Below are 19,239 nucleotides of genomic sequence, written 5' to 3'. Positions count from 1 at the left end.
ATGGGGATGAGACTGATTGCAGATGAGCACATCCCTAGAAGGGAAGCAAATGTTCGGACTGAAAGAGACCTTCTTGCAAATATTTGTTTTGCCAGGTTTAATAGTTTGGTTTGCTGCTCTTGAGTCAAGAACGCCTTGCACTGGCAAGTGTCCAAAATTGCTACCAGAAAGGTTAATTCCTGCTGTGGTTGGAGCTGAGATTTGTTTGTATTGAGGGTCAGTCCCAGATTGGAGAACATAGAGAGGGAACTCTTTACCGCTTCCTTTGTGGAGTTTTTCGATGGTCCTTTTAGGAGCCAGTCGTCGAGGTAAGGGAAAACTTGTATTCCCTGTGACCTCAGCATGGCCGCTACCGAGGCTAAGCACTTGGTAAATATCCTCGGTGCTGATTTCAGGCCGAATGGAAGCACTTTGAATTGAAAGTGGACACCAGCCACTGCAAACCTTAGATATTTGCGGTGGTTTGGATGGATAGGGATGTGAAAGTAGGCGTTTTCCAGGTCCAGAGAAGCCATAAAGTCCTCTTTGTTGAGACAATTCAGAATATCTGTTAGTGTGACGATGCAAAAACTCTGCTTCTTCAGATATTTGTTGAGCTTGCGCAGATCCAAAATCGGCCGCCACTCTCCTGAATTTTTCTCTACGAGGAAGAAGCGAGAATAAAATCCTTTCCCTTTCTGAGTAGAGGGAACTCGTTCTATCGCATTCTTTTGTAGCATCTTTAAGGCCTCTTTGAACAGTAAGTGAGGACAAGAGGGAGGGGGACCCCTGGGCGGCACTGTTGGTGGTTTCTGCAAGAACTCCAGAGTGTGTCCATTCTTGACAAGATCCAGAACCGACTGATCCGAAGTTATGGTCTGCCACTGTTGGTAAAACGCTGAAATCTTGGCGCCCACAGAAAGGGGAGGATGAACGACTGACGTCCGGCAAAGCTCATTGGTGCTTGTTGAAATCACGCCCTTGAGTGTTCGAGCGCCGTTTCCCTCCCTGACGAGAGCAACCACCAGAGGCAGGCTGCCTGTAGGATGATTGATAGTACGGTTGTTTGTACTGCGACTGGTACTGTCGATTTTGCTGGTTGGAATAGTTTCCCCTGGAGGAGTAACCACGGCCCCATGCTCCTCTAAAGGATCCTCTCCTGTATTGTAGGGTACCTAGTGATTTGGCAGTGTCCGTATCCGATTTGATAGCCAGCAAAGCATCATCGATGTGCTTGCCAAAGAGCGAGTCCCCATCGTACGCCATGTCCAAAATCTTTGTTTGGACCTCAGGTCTGAAGGAGGTTGCTTTGAGCCAACCCTGACGGCTGAGGACTGCTGCTCCCGCCAATTGCCTAAAATTGGTGTTAGATATATCAAGGCAGCAATCAATGATCTCCGATGCTGCCCTTTCTCCCTCAAGTAAGATTTTGCGCGCCTCCTGTTGGCGATCCTCAGGGATGAGATTGAGGAATTCTGACAGATCTGACCACATTTGTCTGTCATAACGGGCCATAATTGCTAACAAATTTGCTGCCTTAATGGAGGCTGCTGCGTTTGCAGAAAACTTTTTCCCTATTGCATCCAGTCTCCTGCCTTCCTTGTCAGGTGGTGTTGAAATCGGAGCTGAAGGGTTCTTGGACCTCTGTTGTGCCGCTTGAGATATGACCGAGTCCGGCCGAGGGTGTCCTGTTAAACAAGCTGGAGTATCAGCTGGCGCCCGATGCTTCTTCTCAATTCTTGGAAGAACTGCCGGAATAGAAGCGGGTGTTTTCATAATGTTGAGGCCCTCCTTCCATATGTAGTCAATAATCGGGATAGCCCTGGTAATCTTTCGATATCCCTCCTTAAAGTCATGCAAAAGCAGTCAGACTGCTCCACTGTAACAGGCAATTCAAACCTGGTAGCCGCACGTTGCATAATGTTATGAAATCCGCAAATATCCTCAGGCGAAGAATCTGACGGGTGCGGTGTAGGCGGTGAAGGCATGGGAATGACATAATCATCCCACGGATCCGTAGGCGTAACATCTGGCAACTCGCTCTCTTCCCTGCCATCACCCTCTTCAGAAGAAGAGGCATCCACATCTCCTTGGGGTGCAGGGTTTGCATCCTGCCTTGGCGACAAAGGAGCTTGCAGCGAAGGAGGCCTTGGCATCTCAACTGGCACAGGCGGCACAATTGGTGCAACTTGAGTTGGAGGAAATCTCTGGCGATAATCTGCCAACATGGCTTGTAAGTCTTGTATTAAAGTAGGTGGCATATGACTTGAGTACTCTGAAAGTGGAGGTCTTGTATGATGCGAACAAAATGGCATTGAGAAGTCCTCATTGTCGTAATGCTGTTGCTCATCGTCCTCCTCCTCTTTTTGATACTTAATGTTCAATTGTGAAGGGTGACGGGCAACCCAAAAGGGCCTTCATCCTCTTCTTCGTCATCAGGATCATCCTCCACATAGGTCTCCAAAATGTGTGATGGTAAAAGTGGAGAAATGTGAGAGTAGTCCTGTCTTTGATAAGTTTTCATTTGAAAACGGGTATACTGCACTCTCGTTGGAGGTGTGTTGAGCAGCAGTTTAGCTGATGCCATAGGTTTTGTAGAAGACGATGACGACGAGCTTGTAATTGAAAGCAGTGTCGTCACTGGAATTGCCATTGACGGGCCTGTAGATGGCTTTACCGTCGACGGAGCTGTTGTCGACGGTAACTGTCGACAATGATGTTGTCGTCGACGTGGCTGTCGACGGAGTCTTCGTCGACGAATCCTTTGTCGATGGTATCTTCGTTGACGATTCCTTCGTCGACCAGGCCGTCGATGGTGTTGAATCCTTCGTCGATGAGGCCGTTGACGGTGTCTTCGTCGAGGAATCCTTCGTCGACGAGGCCATCGATGGTGTCTTTGTCGACGGAACAGTCGTCGACGAGGCCGTCGATGGTGTCTTCGTCGACGGAACAGGCGTCGACGGGCCTGTTGGTTTCGTCGACGGGGTCTTCGTGGGCGTGGCTGATGGGATCGTCGTTGACGATGCAGTCGTCGACGGGACAGTCGACGATGATTTCAACAGCATTTGGCTTTTCGTCGATGAAGACTTTATAGACGACGAAATTTTAGCAGACACTAAAGGAGAAGTAATAGCTGAAGTGGTGACCGTTGCAGAAGAAGATGTAGAGGTAGAAGTCAAAGTAGTAGTATGAGGAGACACCAGAGAAGCAGTCTTAGTCTGGGCTGTACTCACAGTGGACGGTCTTGATGGAGACGAAGTACTCCTTGAGGGTTCTGAGGCTCTCTGAGAGTGTTTAGATTTTTTCCTCCTCTCAGGAGAAGAGCTCTCTCTGGGTCTGGCTCTCTTGCTGGAGGTAGAGGACTTGTCTTCATCATCTGTGGAAGATGATTTTAACCATTAAAGAACCCTTGCCTCTCTATCCCTGATAGTTTTAGTAGGGAAGGTACGGCAAATTCTACAATCCTTCTCAACATGTGAGGGGTGTAGACAATAGATGCAGTCGGAGTGCTGGTCGTCCACATGGACCCTCTTCCTATTACAGGTTCCACAAGCCTTGAAAAGAGCCTTCTTTTCAGACATTTTGAAGAAAAAGAGACAAAAACTGAGTAGGCACTCAGGGAGACTCCCTTCCACACGAAGTGCGGTGAAAATCTGAGGAGAACTGCCTGGGCTGGGAAGGTTCTAGAGGGTGAGGACAGCTGATTGGCTGAGGCTACTATTTCAGGTCTTTTTACATAATGAGGTAGATAGGCTGCTAAGTTTTGGGCCTAGTTAGGCCTTTTAGTCTTTTCCAGTCTACTACAAGAAATTTTTAGGCACTGCTATTGTATATATTTTTACCGTGGGACTCCCGCCTCGACGACGGAGAATGATTCAGGCATGTGAATCTATGAAAGATACCCCAATACTGGATAACCGTTATTACAGAATGCCACAGGATGGCTTCTGCTGAAACTCTCAAGAAGAGTCCACATTCGTCCTAACTTGAAAGAGCTGCATTAGTTGCCTATCAAGGAATTAGTAAGGTGTAAAGGACTTGTTCTGACTCACAGAGCTTTCTATCACAGAACTTTCTATCACTCTGGCCCTCAGTACCACCTATCTGACAGGAAGAAGTGGGGTGTAGCCGTACTCCTGCTGGGGACTGGAATGCTCTTCTTCAGCATCTTCCCGCCACAAAAGATGTGCTGGCTTTCAAGTGACTTCTTAAGACTTGGCTATTCCAATAACATAGTCAGCAGGTTTGATCAGCTTTCTATAAATCTTTTTTATTGATTGATTGATGGATTGAAAGCCCCAATCTGCATCAATGTGCATCAGAATAAATGTGTGATTAAAATATGCTTCTCTGAATTAACAAGACTGAATATACCCATAACTGACAGAAAATATATGCCAAACATGAATATTGTACTAGTGAAAATGTGAAATGAAGTTACTGTGTTACAATAAAAAAGTGACAGTCTGTGACAAAGAAGATATCCTTCAAGATTGTTGGGAGACTAAACAGGTCCCTGCTAATTTTTATGCCAGGCGATATGCCCAGTAGAATCACTGTGCCAGATTACATGGCCATCATAGTTGATGGGCAGCAGGATATGCCTGTTAGAACTACTACGTAACAGAACTTTCTGATTGCAATTACTATGCCTCATAATGTTGTCAACATTTGTACTGTGCCTACCAACAATCAGCCTATTGAAACCACCGTACAACATAAAATGCCCTTTGAATTAAATGTGTGCATGGTCCTTTCCTCAACATCACTGTGCCACTGGGTGTCTCCACCAGGATTACTACGCTATGTAAAATGTCCATGAACATAGCTGTGCCACACACAGTCATGATCGGAAGATGTGCGCCACATTGCATGTAAGGCTCATTTTCAACAATGCTGCTGTTGACTCCATGGCAACACCAAAGAACTTCGCTTATTATTGATTTTTTACGTTTGGCACTTATTGATTTCTCTTTGATCCTAAGGCTTGGAATGACCTTTGGTGTTTCACCATTCGTGAGTTTCAGTCAATATTAATTTACACAGACAAATCTACAAGCATATCCGAGTAAAAGCACTATGCAACTTTTTCACATCTTCCACTCAAGTTACATGTGATCTTATCGATAGATATTCCAGTCCTGAGAGGGGGAAATGCTTTCAAAAAGGCACGCAGGGCTTCAGGGAGCATGCATTGCTAGCAGTGTGCACCCTTATATACACTGTAAACTTGTAATACTAGCATGCATTATGCACAACCTCAGCAGCCATGGACGGAGGCAACAATTAAGTGACCCTCTACTTGGTCTGTGAATTGCGGACACATACTTAAGCATAATGTTTGTAGCGTGCACTTATATGCAGTTAACATGTGTGTGACTAAAGGAGAAATGTTTGTATCGATGCAGGCAGATGAAAGAGGTATACATGTAAACAAGTGGAAACTAAAATTACATTTACAAATATATCAGAAATCATAATATTACATTAAAACAATGTCATTCGATACAACCATACATTTCTAAAATGAAATATCTAACCATGAACAAATAAATGCTGATTATTAAAAGAGGAAAAACCGGAAAATACCTAAATCACTGACAAATAGCAACATTTGCCAAAATAGATCATGAATATGCCGACACTACTATGGCAAAACCTGCTTTGAACCATTGATGGGTTTTTCTGCACCGGATCCTTCACCAGGACAACATTTTTAAAATATTTTTACCACGCACAGCAACAACAGGTGCAGACTTTTAAAAATAATTATAGTGGCGGATAGCGCATTTCTCTATTTCATAGTGGAATAGATTAACCTTTCAATTAGATTTACAGCAACAAACTAATATTTGAGTTGTGCCATGAATCATAACACTGTCAATAAAAAGTGTATTCTAAATTTATAGCGCTGCATATGGCTTTTCCGTGGCCTAGTGTTATTTACGGTGCAAGAAATTGGTATTCTCATATTGAAGAACTGACTGGGCCCTCAGGCGGTGCAGAAAATCAATGCTTGTCACACTTCTTGCAGCTATTGAGACCAATTCATCCTGCCACAAGTCATTTAATGCTTGTTTATGATGGGATCTTCTAATTCAAATCTGGGGCAAGATTGAAGACTGCTTAAGCTCATAAAAGAGCAGGGGCTCAGTCTCTGGCCTTGGGCCAGATGGTAGCAAAATACCCAACGCAGCAAATAGCAAATCTGCTGGAGGCCCCAGTGGTCAGCATTTAACGTGCTAGCGGGTACGCATGACCCCTTACTGACCCTGTCAATCCATTCCGACTTTTAGCCCCTTTGAGCCATTTTCTTCATTACCCAATAGGGAGAATATCTCTTTTTCCTACCTTCCTCAGGGGACTCATAGAGCAAAATGTTCCCCCTGGATTTCTGAAACGTATTCCCTAAGTGCTGAACCATTTCATTAAAATGTTCATCCAACGCTCCCAGACATCCTGAAGAGAACAGAACACAGGGGGGGAGATTGTAACATTACCTCAAGATTATTCATGTAAGAAGCGACGTTTTCCCTCAAGTCGGTCACACGTGACGCCAGAGTCTGAAACCTTTCTACCAAGATGTCATATTCTTTGTCATCCACCTGCAATTTATGAACAGTGAAACATGTGAAGTATTTTCAATCCACTGTGCACACAGTGAGTCATAAAATAGCACAGGTTTACTCTCTTATCTTAACATTTTCAATAAAGTATTTATGTATGCAGATCAATCCAGTGCTATACACTACAGTGGCCATTGTGTTAATGACAATATGGTGCAGTGTGCCCATACCTCAAAATAATCAATCCATACTGAACACATAAAATGTAATATTCCTTCAAACCAATGGTGACTCTGTCTTATAGTCACATACATTAACAGTGCTGTTCAGTTCTTTCAAGATTGGAGTAGAAAATTATAAAAATATAAGGTAAAATGTGTTATCAACCGCCACTGGAATTTGATAATTATGGACGCTGAATAGAAAACGTGTTTTTATAATTTGCCAATATTCATAACAGTGCAGCGGACATTTGAAATATTAGTTTAGTAAAAAGTGTTTTGAGATTTCTTTAGAGAATCTCAACCTACTATGGATAAGATTTAACCTGTAGTCCTCGGGCTGCTCCTACTGAAATAGTATAATTAAGGGTGGGACAATCATACATGCTTATTCAATAATAAATATTAAATTAAGACACTACAGGACATGGGACTGTACCTAGTGTGTGCACCTGCTCAAGGGCCACAGAGTCAACATTTAAATGGGCGAGATTGAGTTCAAAATTAAAGAATGGATTAGTGACCGCAAAAGTAACATACACCAAGATTTCAGAATTCAAGGTTGTGTAAGAAAGCTGGTCACATCCATCAATTGTGTTTTCAACTATATCATCTTGTAGTACCATGTATACGAGGAGGTGATCATAATATATTACTTCTGCAACCGGAGTCCTAATGGACATACCAACGTGATCATTTTTTCCTAAGGGAATAAATGAATGTCAGGATTTAAGTTTTTTCATACCACTGTAAAAACTGTTTGCAACAATAGATTTCGAAGTAAGACTGGCAAAACACATGATTGTCTAGTATGTACGTATCAAGGACTCGTGTGAATAAGGCAATCTCTAACGGCAAGCAGAAGGAACACACGTTTTAACAAAAATAAGAATATTACACATTTTCTAGACATATCTGATTTTCACATAACTAGGTTGAATATGTTATTTGTACTGGTTTAGTTAGGTTTATGCTTTTTTTTTTTTTAATATTTTTATTGATTAAGTTTTTTCCCGCTTTTACATACAGGGCACGGCAATAGATTACATATAACAAGACATATCAAAAAGAAAAGTACAATATTTGTAAGTCCAGGCAGGGTTGCAAATTTTTTTTCCCACCAGCTAGGCAGGCATCAAAACATAAACATAGATTAAACAGTCCAATACCTATTAAACAAATATATTGTTCAAGCCTTTCAATCCGTACCCTCTTCTTTCCAACGAGTAATAGGATCCCAAATCTGTTTACCAGTTTTCCTTCCCTTTTCCCCTTCCTTGCATAAATCTCAATCTCCAAATTATATATTGTTAATAATTTAGCCTACCATTGATGGAATGTCGGTGGCGTAGAGTCCAGCCATGCAGATGCAATGCAGAGTCTCAAAACTGACATAGCTAAAAATAGAAAATGTTCCCCTCCGCCCTGCTGTTGTCCCTCCTCCTCTTTTACCCCCAAAAGAATTATTGAGGGAGTTAGGGGAATATCTATTCCTAATACTCGGTTTATGAAACCCTCGATGTCTTTTGTGAGTAACTGCAGGTGAGGACATGTTGCAAATACATGTATTAAGTCTGCCTCTGAGTTTCCACATCTAAAACAGGTGGTTCCTGCTGTGCCACCCCATTGAGCTATCTTTGCAGGCGTGTGGTAAAGGTGATATAGTGTTTTATAGTGTTGTGCCTGAAGAGGCAGGCGCTGAGCACAGCAGTGTATACCCCATTTCTAAAGACATATAGAAACTTTCCTCACTAACTTCCAAGCTACATTTCCATTTATTTGCCCATTTTTCGATATCATCCTCCTTTGAAATCAATAACTCAACATAAAATCTCTTTATAGTGCAATCCTCCCCTGCTTGAATCACTTCCATAATTGCATTTTTACTAAATCCTGACGGGCCACCTTTTTTATTATATAGAAAGCTCCTTATTTGTAAGTACTTAAAAAATTACCTTTTGTCTAGTGCATACTTGGCCTGCAATTCAGAAAACTGGTAGACTCCTTGCTGTCCCAGAATATCTCCTATCATTCTAACTCCTTTTCTTTCCCATTCTGCGAGTATGGACCCAGAAACAACTTCCGCAGGTAAATTTGGGTTTCTTTTCAGTCTGGTGTATGCATTATACCGCCCCAGCCCAAAACTTTTAGTGAAGGCTTTCCAAACAGTGTGAGCCGCCAGGAGCGTTTTAAACCGTGTCCTTTTAAAGTAGCTGGGTTCGGTATATTTTAAGAATACATTCTCCACTTCTGACCCCAATAGCAAACCATAAATTGCCAATGATCCCAACTCGTTCCATCCTTCACTTTCTCCCCCTCCCACCAAACCAACCATATTTTGCAAAGCTGCTGCCTAATAGTAAAACTTTAAATCTGACAGTGCCCACCCACCCCTCTCCCGTGGAAGTGTCATAAACCTGAGTGCTCTCCTGGTTTTCCCCTTTGCCCATATAAATCTGTTGATCATATCTTCTATCTTCTTGAACAGCTTGGCCTCAAATAATAAAGGTATTGCTCTAAAAAAATAAAGAAACTTAGGTAGAACTAGCATCTTTACTACCTTTGTTCGTCCCACAATTGATAAGTGTAAGTTGTCTAATCTATCCAGATCCTTCCGTACTTTATTAATTAAGGGTGTTATACTCGTTTCCACTAAACGATCTAAATCAGCTGATATAGTCACTCCCAGATATGTTCCGGCTTGGGTAACTCGGCTGTCTGTGCAGGTAGTATAGTGTTTTTTAATTATCAGGGTCTTAGTGGTATTAAGTTTATAGCCCGAGATTTCTCCAAACTTCAAAGCTTCAATTTCCACTTGGGCGATAGCCTCCGTTGGAGTTGGTGTAATTACTGCAACATCATCGGCGTACGCTAATATTTTACAATGACCGATTCGTGTAGGTAGTGATTTTATTAGATCGCACATCTCTATTCTCTGAATTAGTGGTTTCATGTACATTGCAAATAGCAATGGGGAGCAGGGACAACCTTGCCTCGTGCCTCTCCTTATCCCAAATTGTGTTGTAATCCCCGCATTCACTCGCACAGAGGCCACAGGATCTACATACAACGCCTGAATTGCTTTAATAAACCTTTTTTTGACTCCTGATCTTTCCGAGGTGTGCCACAAATAGTCCCAGGAGACCCGATCAAATGCTTTTTCTGCATCTAGTAACATGATCGCCATCGGGTCCCCTGAGACTGCTGCAGCATCAAATAATGTTATTACCTTTCGCGTGTGATGGGTGGTGCCCCTTCCAGGTATAAAGCTGTGCTGGTTCTTACTCACCACCCTATCTATTATCTTAGCATATCTTGTTGCTAATATTTTAGAAAAGATTTTAGTGTCCGTATTCATCAACGTGATGGGCCTATAGGACCCAGGTTCTTCCGAGGGCTTCCCTTTTTTTAAAATTATCACTATTTCAGCCCCTCCCCATGACCCAGGTATTGATTTACCTATTTGCGCCTGTTGCATTGTCCTGATTATATCGACTTCTAAAATATCCCAGAATATTTTATAGAACTCTATTTGGATCTGATCCGGGCCTGCAGCTTTTCCAGAGGGGAGATTCGAAATAGCATTTTTTATTTCTTCCCCCTGAAGAGCCTCTTCTAAACTATCTGCCTCCTCATCCGTAACTCTAGCCGCCGGGATTTCCTGTAAATAATCTCTAATTTTACTGATATCTCCCCTTATCGGTTCCTCGTATAACTTCTCATAAAAATCTCTGAAAACTTCCCTTATTTCTTCTGACTCTGTATGAATCCTACCAAAGGTATCCCTGATCTCCCTCACAGTACCTAATGCTTCTTGCTGCCTTGTTCGAACAGCTAAAGTTCTTCCCACTGTTTCACTAAATTCGTGACATTTTTCTCTTTTTGTTATATATAGTTTTGCAGCCTTTCTGGCGATGTCTCCCTCAGCGTCTCCTTTCACTTTTAAGAGTTCCAAGATTACATTATCTAATGGGGTTCCGCTCATAATGCACTCCTCTAGTTTCTCTTCAGCCTTGAGTACTGCCCCAGCAAGTTCCATATTTCTCATCTGCTCCTGTTTTCGCTTGTAAGAATTAAAGCTCAGGGTCTACCCCGGACCCCCGCTTTAAAGGCGTCCCATACTACCCCTACAGTAGAACTATCTCTATTATTCTCAAATAATTCTTTAATCCATACTTTCATGTGATCCACATATTTTTCTTCCAGCAATAATCCTCTTTAAAAAGTCCACTGTCTTTGCTGTCTGGTATTTGCCGACTTTGTTAATGTAAGAATTAGGGGATTATGATCGCTTAAGATCAGTGGGAGTCTTTCTATCCTTGATTCCGATAATAGTGCATTTGAGACAAAGAAATAATCCAATCTTACACAAATTTTGTGTGGGGCCGAATAATATGTAAAACCCTTATTTCCTACCCTTCTTATCCCCCAAACATCAGATAGAGCATTATTTACCACTAATCCCTGTAGGGCATGACATACGCGTCTTTTTCTACCAGAATATTTACCAAATGAACCTAAGCCTAGACCGTCAGCAACGTTGATATTCAGATCCCCTGCCATTATAATTCTGGGAGCCCAAGTAGCTAATTCCACATTTAAAAATTGAAAAAATTCCGGATCATCCTCGGTTGACCCGTATACACTTATCAACGTTGTCCACTCCCCATCTATCATACACTCAACCATTGCCCATCTCCCCCATTGGTCTTGTGCCTTTTTTCTCAGAAGCAAATTTGTATTCCTGGATAGTATAGCTACTCCCCTTTTTTTAACGCTTTGCTGTGAGGTTACTAGTACCTGAAAGCCCAATTGTTTCAAGTAAAATTATTGCGAGGTCATAACATGTGTTTCCTGTAACAGAATAAAATCCACATTAATTTGCCTTAATAACACTGAAGCCTTTAGCCTTTTCTGAGCATCATTCAACCCGCACACAATCCATGTTACATATCTAGTCCCCATAAGTAGTTAATTATTTTACTATTATGTGTACTCGTATACTTATACAGTTTATTTTCTTTTTTCAATATTTCCCCTTTTCTCACATCAGTGCCCCTCACCAAGTATACTTTTCCTTCCTTTCAGTCCCAGATCTCTTATCTTGTCTCCTCTTTCCCCCACCTCTACCCCTGCTTCTGTGAATGATTCTGTCTTTTGCTGCCGTGCCGTGCCCTGTCCCCTCCCTCCCCCCCCCCCAGACCCCTGCCCTCCCTCCCACCCCTACTGGGAAACAGGTCAATATTGACCTATGTCTGACAGCCGAACCCCCCCAGGAAGCCTCTCCTCTCCTACTCTCCCGAAATCTCAATATCCTTTTATTAAACCTGCATCGCCGGGATTATTTATCCATGCTGCTCCCTCCCTCACTTACTGTAACTTCTTTCATTTCATTCTTTCATTTCATTTTTTCTTTTTTTGTGTCACATAAGCGGTTTGCCTTATAGCTGCAGCCCTATCATTTTGCGCTTTCCCATCTCTTTGTGCCTTCCCTTCTTTTAGGTAAGTCAAGTATTCCTGTGCCACTATTTCCGAGAAAAAGACCCTAAATTGGCCATTAAAGCCAACTTTGAGTCGACAGGGGAACATCAGGTATACCTCACATCCCACATTCTGAAAGGGTGTTATTAACTCCCTCATGCGCCACCTTCTCTCCACGGTAGTGTGGCAAAAGACTGGGCGAGCAAAAAAAGTTATGTCCTTATATGAGCGCTTAGCCACTGGCTTTGCCTTTCTGATTACTTCCTCTCTCAGCAAAAAATTTCCAACATATACTAGAATGGCCCTTGATTTCGAGCTTGTGGGTTTTTTTTGCGTCAAAGGGAACCTGTGTGCGCGCTGCACCTCCTTGTCCCAATCCCACTTATCCATCTCTGGGAAAGCTCCTTTCAACAATTCTATAGTAAAGGCACATACATCCGCCCCCTCCTTCCCTTCCTCAATCCCAAGCAGTCTTATGTTGTTGCGCCTCTGTCTATTCTCGAAGTCTTCGAGCTTCCACAAGACGTCTGATGATATTCTTTCTTGCTCTTCTCTGTACTCCTGCAGTTTTACGACTTCATCCTCTACTTTGCCTGTCCTCTCCTCCACTTCCACAGTAGGCCAGCCATTTCCGCACACATTTTATCAACCTTGCGAAGAGACCCTTGTATTTTTTTATTTGCATGCTTAGCTCTTTGACTCTCCTGCCGAGCCTCCCCCTGGATCTGCTTTAGGGTTGAAAACAAGAGATCAAAGCTTGCTGCGTAGCCTTTCTCCTGTGTCTGAGCCTGGGCCTGGGCCTGCAATTTATTTGGTTGTTCAGAGCCACCAGCTGCGCCCTCCTGGTACAACTGTGAGGTGGCTGCATAATCCCAATCCAGTTTTTTAGCCACACCTGATTGTATTACGCTCCCCCGTTTCTTTGCTCTTCTGCGGGTCCTTCCCTTGGTTCCCTTGGTTCTACTTGGCTTAGACACTAAGTTTCGTTTTAATACAGTATTGTGTTCTGACTCTGACTCAGTATCTAGCTCTGAAGTATCTATCTGCGATACCTCCGAGTCACTTTCCGTGGGTGATGATGTATCATCTAAGTTAGTGGATAAGTTATGACTTAAGTCTGACTCTTCCGTCTCGACCTCTTCCTCATTATCCTCCTTATCATCATCATTCCCTGTAAAAAAAAACAGTCATCGCTGGGCGAGCCAGTAGCTGCAGGGAGTTAATCGGTTCCATTGTTAGCACTCTCCTTATTCACCCCCTCGGTCCTTGCTTGAGAGCCATCCAGGACTCCCTCAGACATATTGTTATTAATGCTGTTTTTAGCCTTGTTCATTTTGTGCGCTGAGATGTCTGCGGGGTTATCTCCTGAGCTAACTGTGGTAGACGTGCCTATTATCTCCTTATTACCAGTAGATTGCTGTGTCGTTTCAGTTACCAAAGTGCTCTTAACCACTTGGCTACCCCCCTCTTGCTCCTTACCCGCTTGGCCTAGGATCTTAGGCGTTAATACTGTAGGCAGAGGCATAGCCTCTGCGAGGGCCTCTCTTATCGTGTGGCTCCATTTCACCCATTACATCCCTTGTACCTCCCGGCACTGTGGTTGCCTTCGTTAGTACAGTCATGTGCTCCAGATCTGTCGCCGCTTCTGAAAGATCCTTTCTACTGTGATCTTCCCCATGCACTATAGCAACAGCTCCGTTCTCGAATTCCAGGGCTGACTCCTTGCCTGCAATCGACCCTCTCCGTGAGCCGCTGGTGACTCCTGCCGTGTCATGTCGTTCTTCCCTCTGACTCACCGCAGCAGTCTCTCCGGATTGCTCCACAGTCCTTGCTTCATTGACGTCATCCTCCGGGCCCATCGCAGCCTCTGAACGGTCAGCCTCGATTACATCTTTCAATCCGGTTAGCTGCTCTGTAACACCGTCTGACCCATCACAGCCACTCAATCCGTCAGCGTTCACGGGTGTGTTCTCAGCTCTCAACACCGGGAATGACTCAAACAGTGTCGGCTGCCGCAGGGTAGCTTCCCTTGAAGATTCAGAGCCGGCATCTGTATTCTTTGAAAGCCCTTTTTTGATTATTTCTTTCTTTTTCCTCCTTTCAGTATCTTTATCCTGCTTTCTCTTCTCCGTAGCAGATAGTTTCTCTTCTTCGCGGATCCTGGCAGCCTCCCTCCGCAATTGGGCTCTATGTCGTGTCTTCGCCCTAACATTAACTGGCGGGTTCTCAGCGTCGCTTGTTTGCAAATCCTCGTCTTCTCTTCCAGCCATATCCTTAACTGTCCTCATTACTTTTGGAGCCATAAGTCGCTTCCCAATGCGCCAGGTATTCTGGAATCGTTGTAGCGCCTCTTCAATCGCTACTCCAACTGACTGCCACAGGATATATGGCTCTCTCTCAAAGCTAAGAAATGTCTGTATAATGGGCCACTCCGCAAAGTCAAACCAGTTGACCAAATCCTTAAGCATCCCGCTGTGTAGCGCCTCTGCACTTTTTAACCAGTTTAGCCACGGCTATATTAATTCCGCAATTTTATCACATAGAGTGCAGCATATCACTCTTCATCAAAACCAAGACCAAGTTCCCAGCGTTTCACCTCGGGAGAGTAATCGGGAGCTGCTGCCTCCTACGGTCTGTCGGCGGCCATCTTGCCTCTCCTCAATGCTTTTTTTTTCACATGCATTTTTGTTTAACAGTAACATTATTTGAAAAAGATTGCCTATCCCCGATGGAGTGCCAGAAACCCGAAAGGCTTTGAGGTTCAATTAATTGACACTGAGTTCGGTGCTTAATTTGTTCCAGTGTTGGCTGGTGCAGGACACCGGCCGTTAATTGTTAACATAAGCACTTACTTATTTAAATCCATTCCATGGTGGGGCTGCCTGTTTAGTTTTTAGAAGAGTACGTCAGTTTAACGAATAAATACATATTTAAAAAGCAATTCTAGCACGTCCAGGTCACTCTTACTGATTTGAGTAGCTAGGAATTTTCCAAACTGTCACATTGACAGGAGCGTGATGTTTAATAGGGGGCTTTTATGCCTGCTAGCTGCAGGAATGACAGGTCCAGTTGGCAGTGCAAGCTGTCGTCGCTTTACAAATTAAGCACCGTGTGGGAAGTGCAACAAGTCATTTACGGAGCATTTCACTTGTTTTTGAATGCACTTTACATGATTGCTTACTGTATGTGACTATTGCAAGGATGTTACTCCTGGTTTGAAATATTAATGAGTCATTTGCGTAAAATGTACGCTACATATTTTGAGATATGGGCGCTGTTTCACCTGGCAGGGGCCCATTGTCATATGTTCATGAGGGGTTATTGATATATCCCCTCAGTTTGACATTACAAAACTAATCCACATTTAATTACTTTATCTATGTTTTAATTACAGTGATGCGCCCAGAAGTGAACTGTTTTCTTCTCTTCACTCTTGTGTTGATGTTACCAATATTGTGAATTATTCTTTTAGGTGTTCGTAAAGGCATGATTGATATGTCAGTTTATCTTAAGGCAAAATGTTTTTAGCATGCATTCATTTGTGGGAGTTGGTATGCACCAGCAGCAATTGGGTTTAACGGTCTGACCCCTTTAGGTTAATACAAAACAAGCTACGGTTAATTTCCGGTCACTAGGGTTTAGAGAAATACTCAATGTGAGTATTTTCTTCTGTCCCGATATTTGGGCGACCTCATGTATTTGCTCCCCCCGATAAAAGATTTCACACAAGGAAATCCAGATGTTATCTTATTTTTACACGCCAAATATCCATCGGATTTTTTGACAAACCCTTTAAAGCTGTAGACAACATTTCAGATTTTAATTCCGATCAGGATTTCCAGAAGAAAGAATGTAAGCAAAATGCATACAATTAATTTGAACATGCAGTAGTGCAATTTTGCCACTATGCGGCAGCATTGGCTTGCTAATGTCCCTAAGCATACCAACGATGCTAATGGAGACAGGAAAGTAACTTTACATGTACCGAGATTCCTGTTCAACAGGTAAGTGTTAATGCTAGCAGACCATACGGACTGACAAAACGCAGGTCCTGTAGCCCCTTAGAGCCAGTGGGGTTCCCAACCCTTCAGGGCCCCCGAATCCTTTAGGGGTGCCTTCATTCGATCCAAGAGCAATAAATATGTGGAGATGTGGCCTGCCCATGGGGTGGTGGGCAGGGATGAGAGAAAAAAAACTTACAGTCAATCAATCAGGGAGTTTGTAAAGAGCAGCTACTCACCGAAGGGTCTCAAGCCGCTGAGGGGGAAGTTCGCGCAGCTCCTGGGAGTTCACAGTGCTTCGCCGAAGAGCCAGGTCTTGAGGCTCTTCAAGAACTTGGGGAGTGATGGTGTCTGTCATAGGTGGAGAGAGAGAGAGTGCCATGCCTTGACAGCGAGGAGGGAGAAAGAGTGTCCTCCTGTTCTGGTCTTCTTGGTGCGTGGCACCGTCGCAAGGGAGAGCTGGGCTGAGCGGAGGGATCTTTGGTGTGTGTGGAACGAGAAGTGTTGGTTCATTTAAGCAGGTCCGGTGTTGTGGAGGGCCTTGTGGGCGTGGGTGAGGAGCTTATAGGCGACTCTCTTCTCGACGGGGAGCCAGTGTAGTGTCCGTAGGTGTTGGCTGGTATAGCAGTGGCGTAGTAGGGTAAGGACTAGTCTGGGGGTGGCGTTCTGGAGTTTGCGGGTGAGGTTTTTGTTGATCCCAGTGTAGAGTGCTTTGCCATAGTCCAGTCTGCTGATGATAATAAATGCCTTTTATATAGCGCCTGGTTACACTAGGTACAGTGTGTCCCCGCGCTTTAAAATTGATCACCAGCACTGAACCCCAAAGACGAGAAGACTACTAGGAAGAGAGCAAAAGAAAATCAGGATTTGGGAAAGAGGTGGGTTTTCAAGCTACGCCTGAATCTTGCTTCTGATGGCTCCATCCGGAGCTCAATGGGGAGGTCATTTCATTGTTTACTAGCCAAATATCTAAAAGACCGGCCCCACATCCGTACCCGTTGGATTCTGGGTACCTGAAAGAGCATACGGCCCTGAGATCGTGAAGAACGATTGGGATGATATTTGGTGAGTAGGGTTTGCAGATAGGCGGGCCCTCTCTCATAAGCAATGCGGTGAGTCATACACATGCTTTTGAAGATAATACGTTCCCGTATCGGGAGCCAGTGAAGTTGGGCTAGAGCTTGTTTCCCAGATGATCTTCCTGGGAGATTGAGAGCTAGTCTCGCTGCCGCGTTTTGAGCACACTGTAGCCTATGCAAACCTTTGCTACTCAGACCTAAGTACAGGGCGTTACTATAGTCAAGGTGGGGCATCACCAGAGTATGAGGGAGTGGGTGATGATTTCCTGTGTTCGAGGGGAGACCTTCTTTTTCGCCGCTGCAGCCGTCCCTGCACATCTTTCCTCCATCCTCGCCAGCACCGGAAGCACCCAGGCTCCTGGACTCTTCCAGCCAATCACAACACTGTAAGAGCAGCATTGTGATTGGTCTGAGTGGCCTGCTTTGCTGCTCAGACAGTGCATGTGAGCCTGGGCATGTTTACCACTGGGCTGTGCAACACATCCTAGTGGAGAACATGCCAAGTGCGCATGACTGTTTGGCCGGCCCCAGAGGGCCGACCAAGTCGTCAGGCGCACTTAGAGAGCGAGTGCAAACCATTCCTGCTTCCTCGGACGTCGGAGAGCCTAGCCCCATCCCGCCCGACCTGGCTGGAGTCCAGCAAAGAAAAATAAAATATTAACTTCTTGTTATTATTTTTTTTATTTTCCACTGCTCAACGAGCAGTGGGGCGACGCTCCGGAGCCGCCACTAAGGCCAGGTATGCCAACTGCGAAATTAGGGAAAAGAGACAATTCCCTGCATCACTCAACATCCGGTGATCCAGGGACATCTTAAGAACTTTGGGGCCCTAGAGCCGGACGTATTTTGGGGGTCCATGTTTGGAACACCTTTACATGTATCATCCAATTTCAGCTCTTTCATACTGACTTTCATGAGGTCACTGACAATGCACAGACACACTCGTCAAATTCTAAAGTTATTAAATCTAATATTCAGGGATAGGCACTTGTGTTTTCAATAATGTAATACAGCAGAAGCCCACCAATATTACTGCAAATATCTCTGTGACACTCTCCCATTTCTTATATGGGAGGTCCTGTTTTGATCTAAAAGAAACTTATTAATGGATGTTATATGCAATATAAACACCTAATTTCTCTGCAAAATGTCTGTAATAGAATCTCACAAATCACTCATATTAAAAATAAATTGAAGGGAAACAGTATTTAAAACATTCTGTTTATGAATTACTAAATGTCATCAGGGCAAGACTCTCTGCAGAACAAAGCTGGCTCTATCAGGGGGCCCTCTGAAAGGCTGGGGCCCTGGGCCAGACCCCACTTTGCCCATGCCTAAATATCTCTAGGCAAATTACTTAAGCTCCCGTGCCTTAAAGAAAAAAATATAAATCTGATCTTATGTAATGGAATCTGGTGCTCATGCAGTGTGCTCCTGTGCCCCTGGATCGAGTTTGTGCTATAGAAAACTATAAAAAAATAAATGAATATCTGTGACCTAGGGGAGACACGACCCCTCATTCCATTCAGCAGGGGAAGGGGACATCACTCATTAAGTAAAGGCTGTTGTGTCCAACCTACAATTAACTGGATTTCGGGATTGGACTGTCCTTTTTGGCAATCAGGTAGGGCGGGACGGGCTAGTCTGACAGGTCAGAGTGTGGGCCTGTTTTTTGACTGTTTGTCGGCTTGTTTAATAGTCAGCTCTGCCAGCTTTTACTGTGTATTCCTTTGACACTGAAACAAACATTTCCTGCTGCAAGCTTTAGAAAAAAAACATTCCTATATACCGCTCTCATCTGGATAGGTTCCAATACTATCAGTGCCCACGTACCCATTAGTCGTAGCTGGTTTAGGAAGAAACCCATGATGAAACATGCCACCAAGGGGCAACCCCGGAGGGTGAGGGTTAT

The 19,239-nt window shown here is 43.9% G+C and overlaps 1 protein-coding gene across 1 annotated transcript in view; it reads right to left on the bottom strand.

Moving 5' to 3' along the window:
* The window catches only part of LOC147668193 (rho guanine nucleotide exchange factor 37-like), a gene marked incomplete at its 3' end in the record, with an annotated part of 239,489 nt that overhangs the window by 17,695 nt on the left and 202,555 nt on the right, over window positions 1-19,239 (bottom strand). Inside the window, exon 7 of the mRNA XM_086948714.1 lies at window positions 6,480-6,584. Within this exon, the coding sequence (XP_086804840.1) occupies window positions 6,480-6,584 (105 nt within the window). The remainder of the gene's footprint in view (window positions 1-6,479; window positions 6,585-19,239) is intronic.

Source organism: Lissotriton vulgaris, unplaced genomic scaffold (genome assembly GCF_964263255.1).
Source record: "Lissotriton vulgaris unplaced genomic scaffold, aLisVul1.2 SCAFFOLD_2172, whole genome shotgun sequence".
Lineage (NCBI taxonomy): Eukaryota > Metazoa > Chordata > Amphibia > Caudata > Salamandridae > Lissotriton > Lissotriton vulgaris.
Note: the sequence above shows the minus strand (reverse complement) of the source record. Positions and strands in the feature narration are given on the sequence as shown.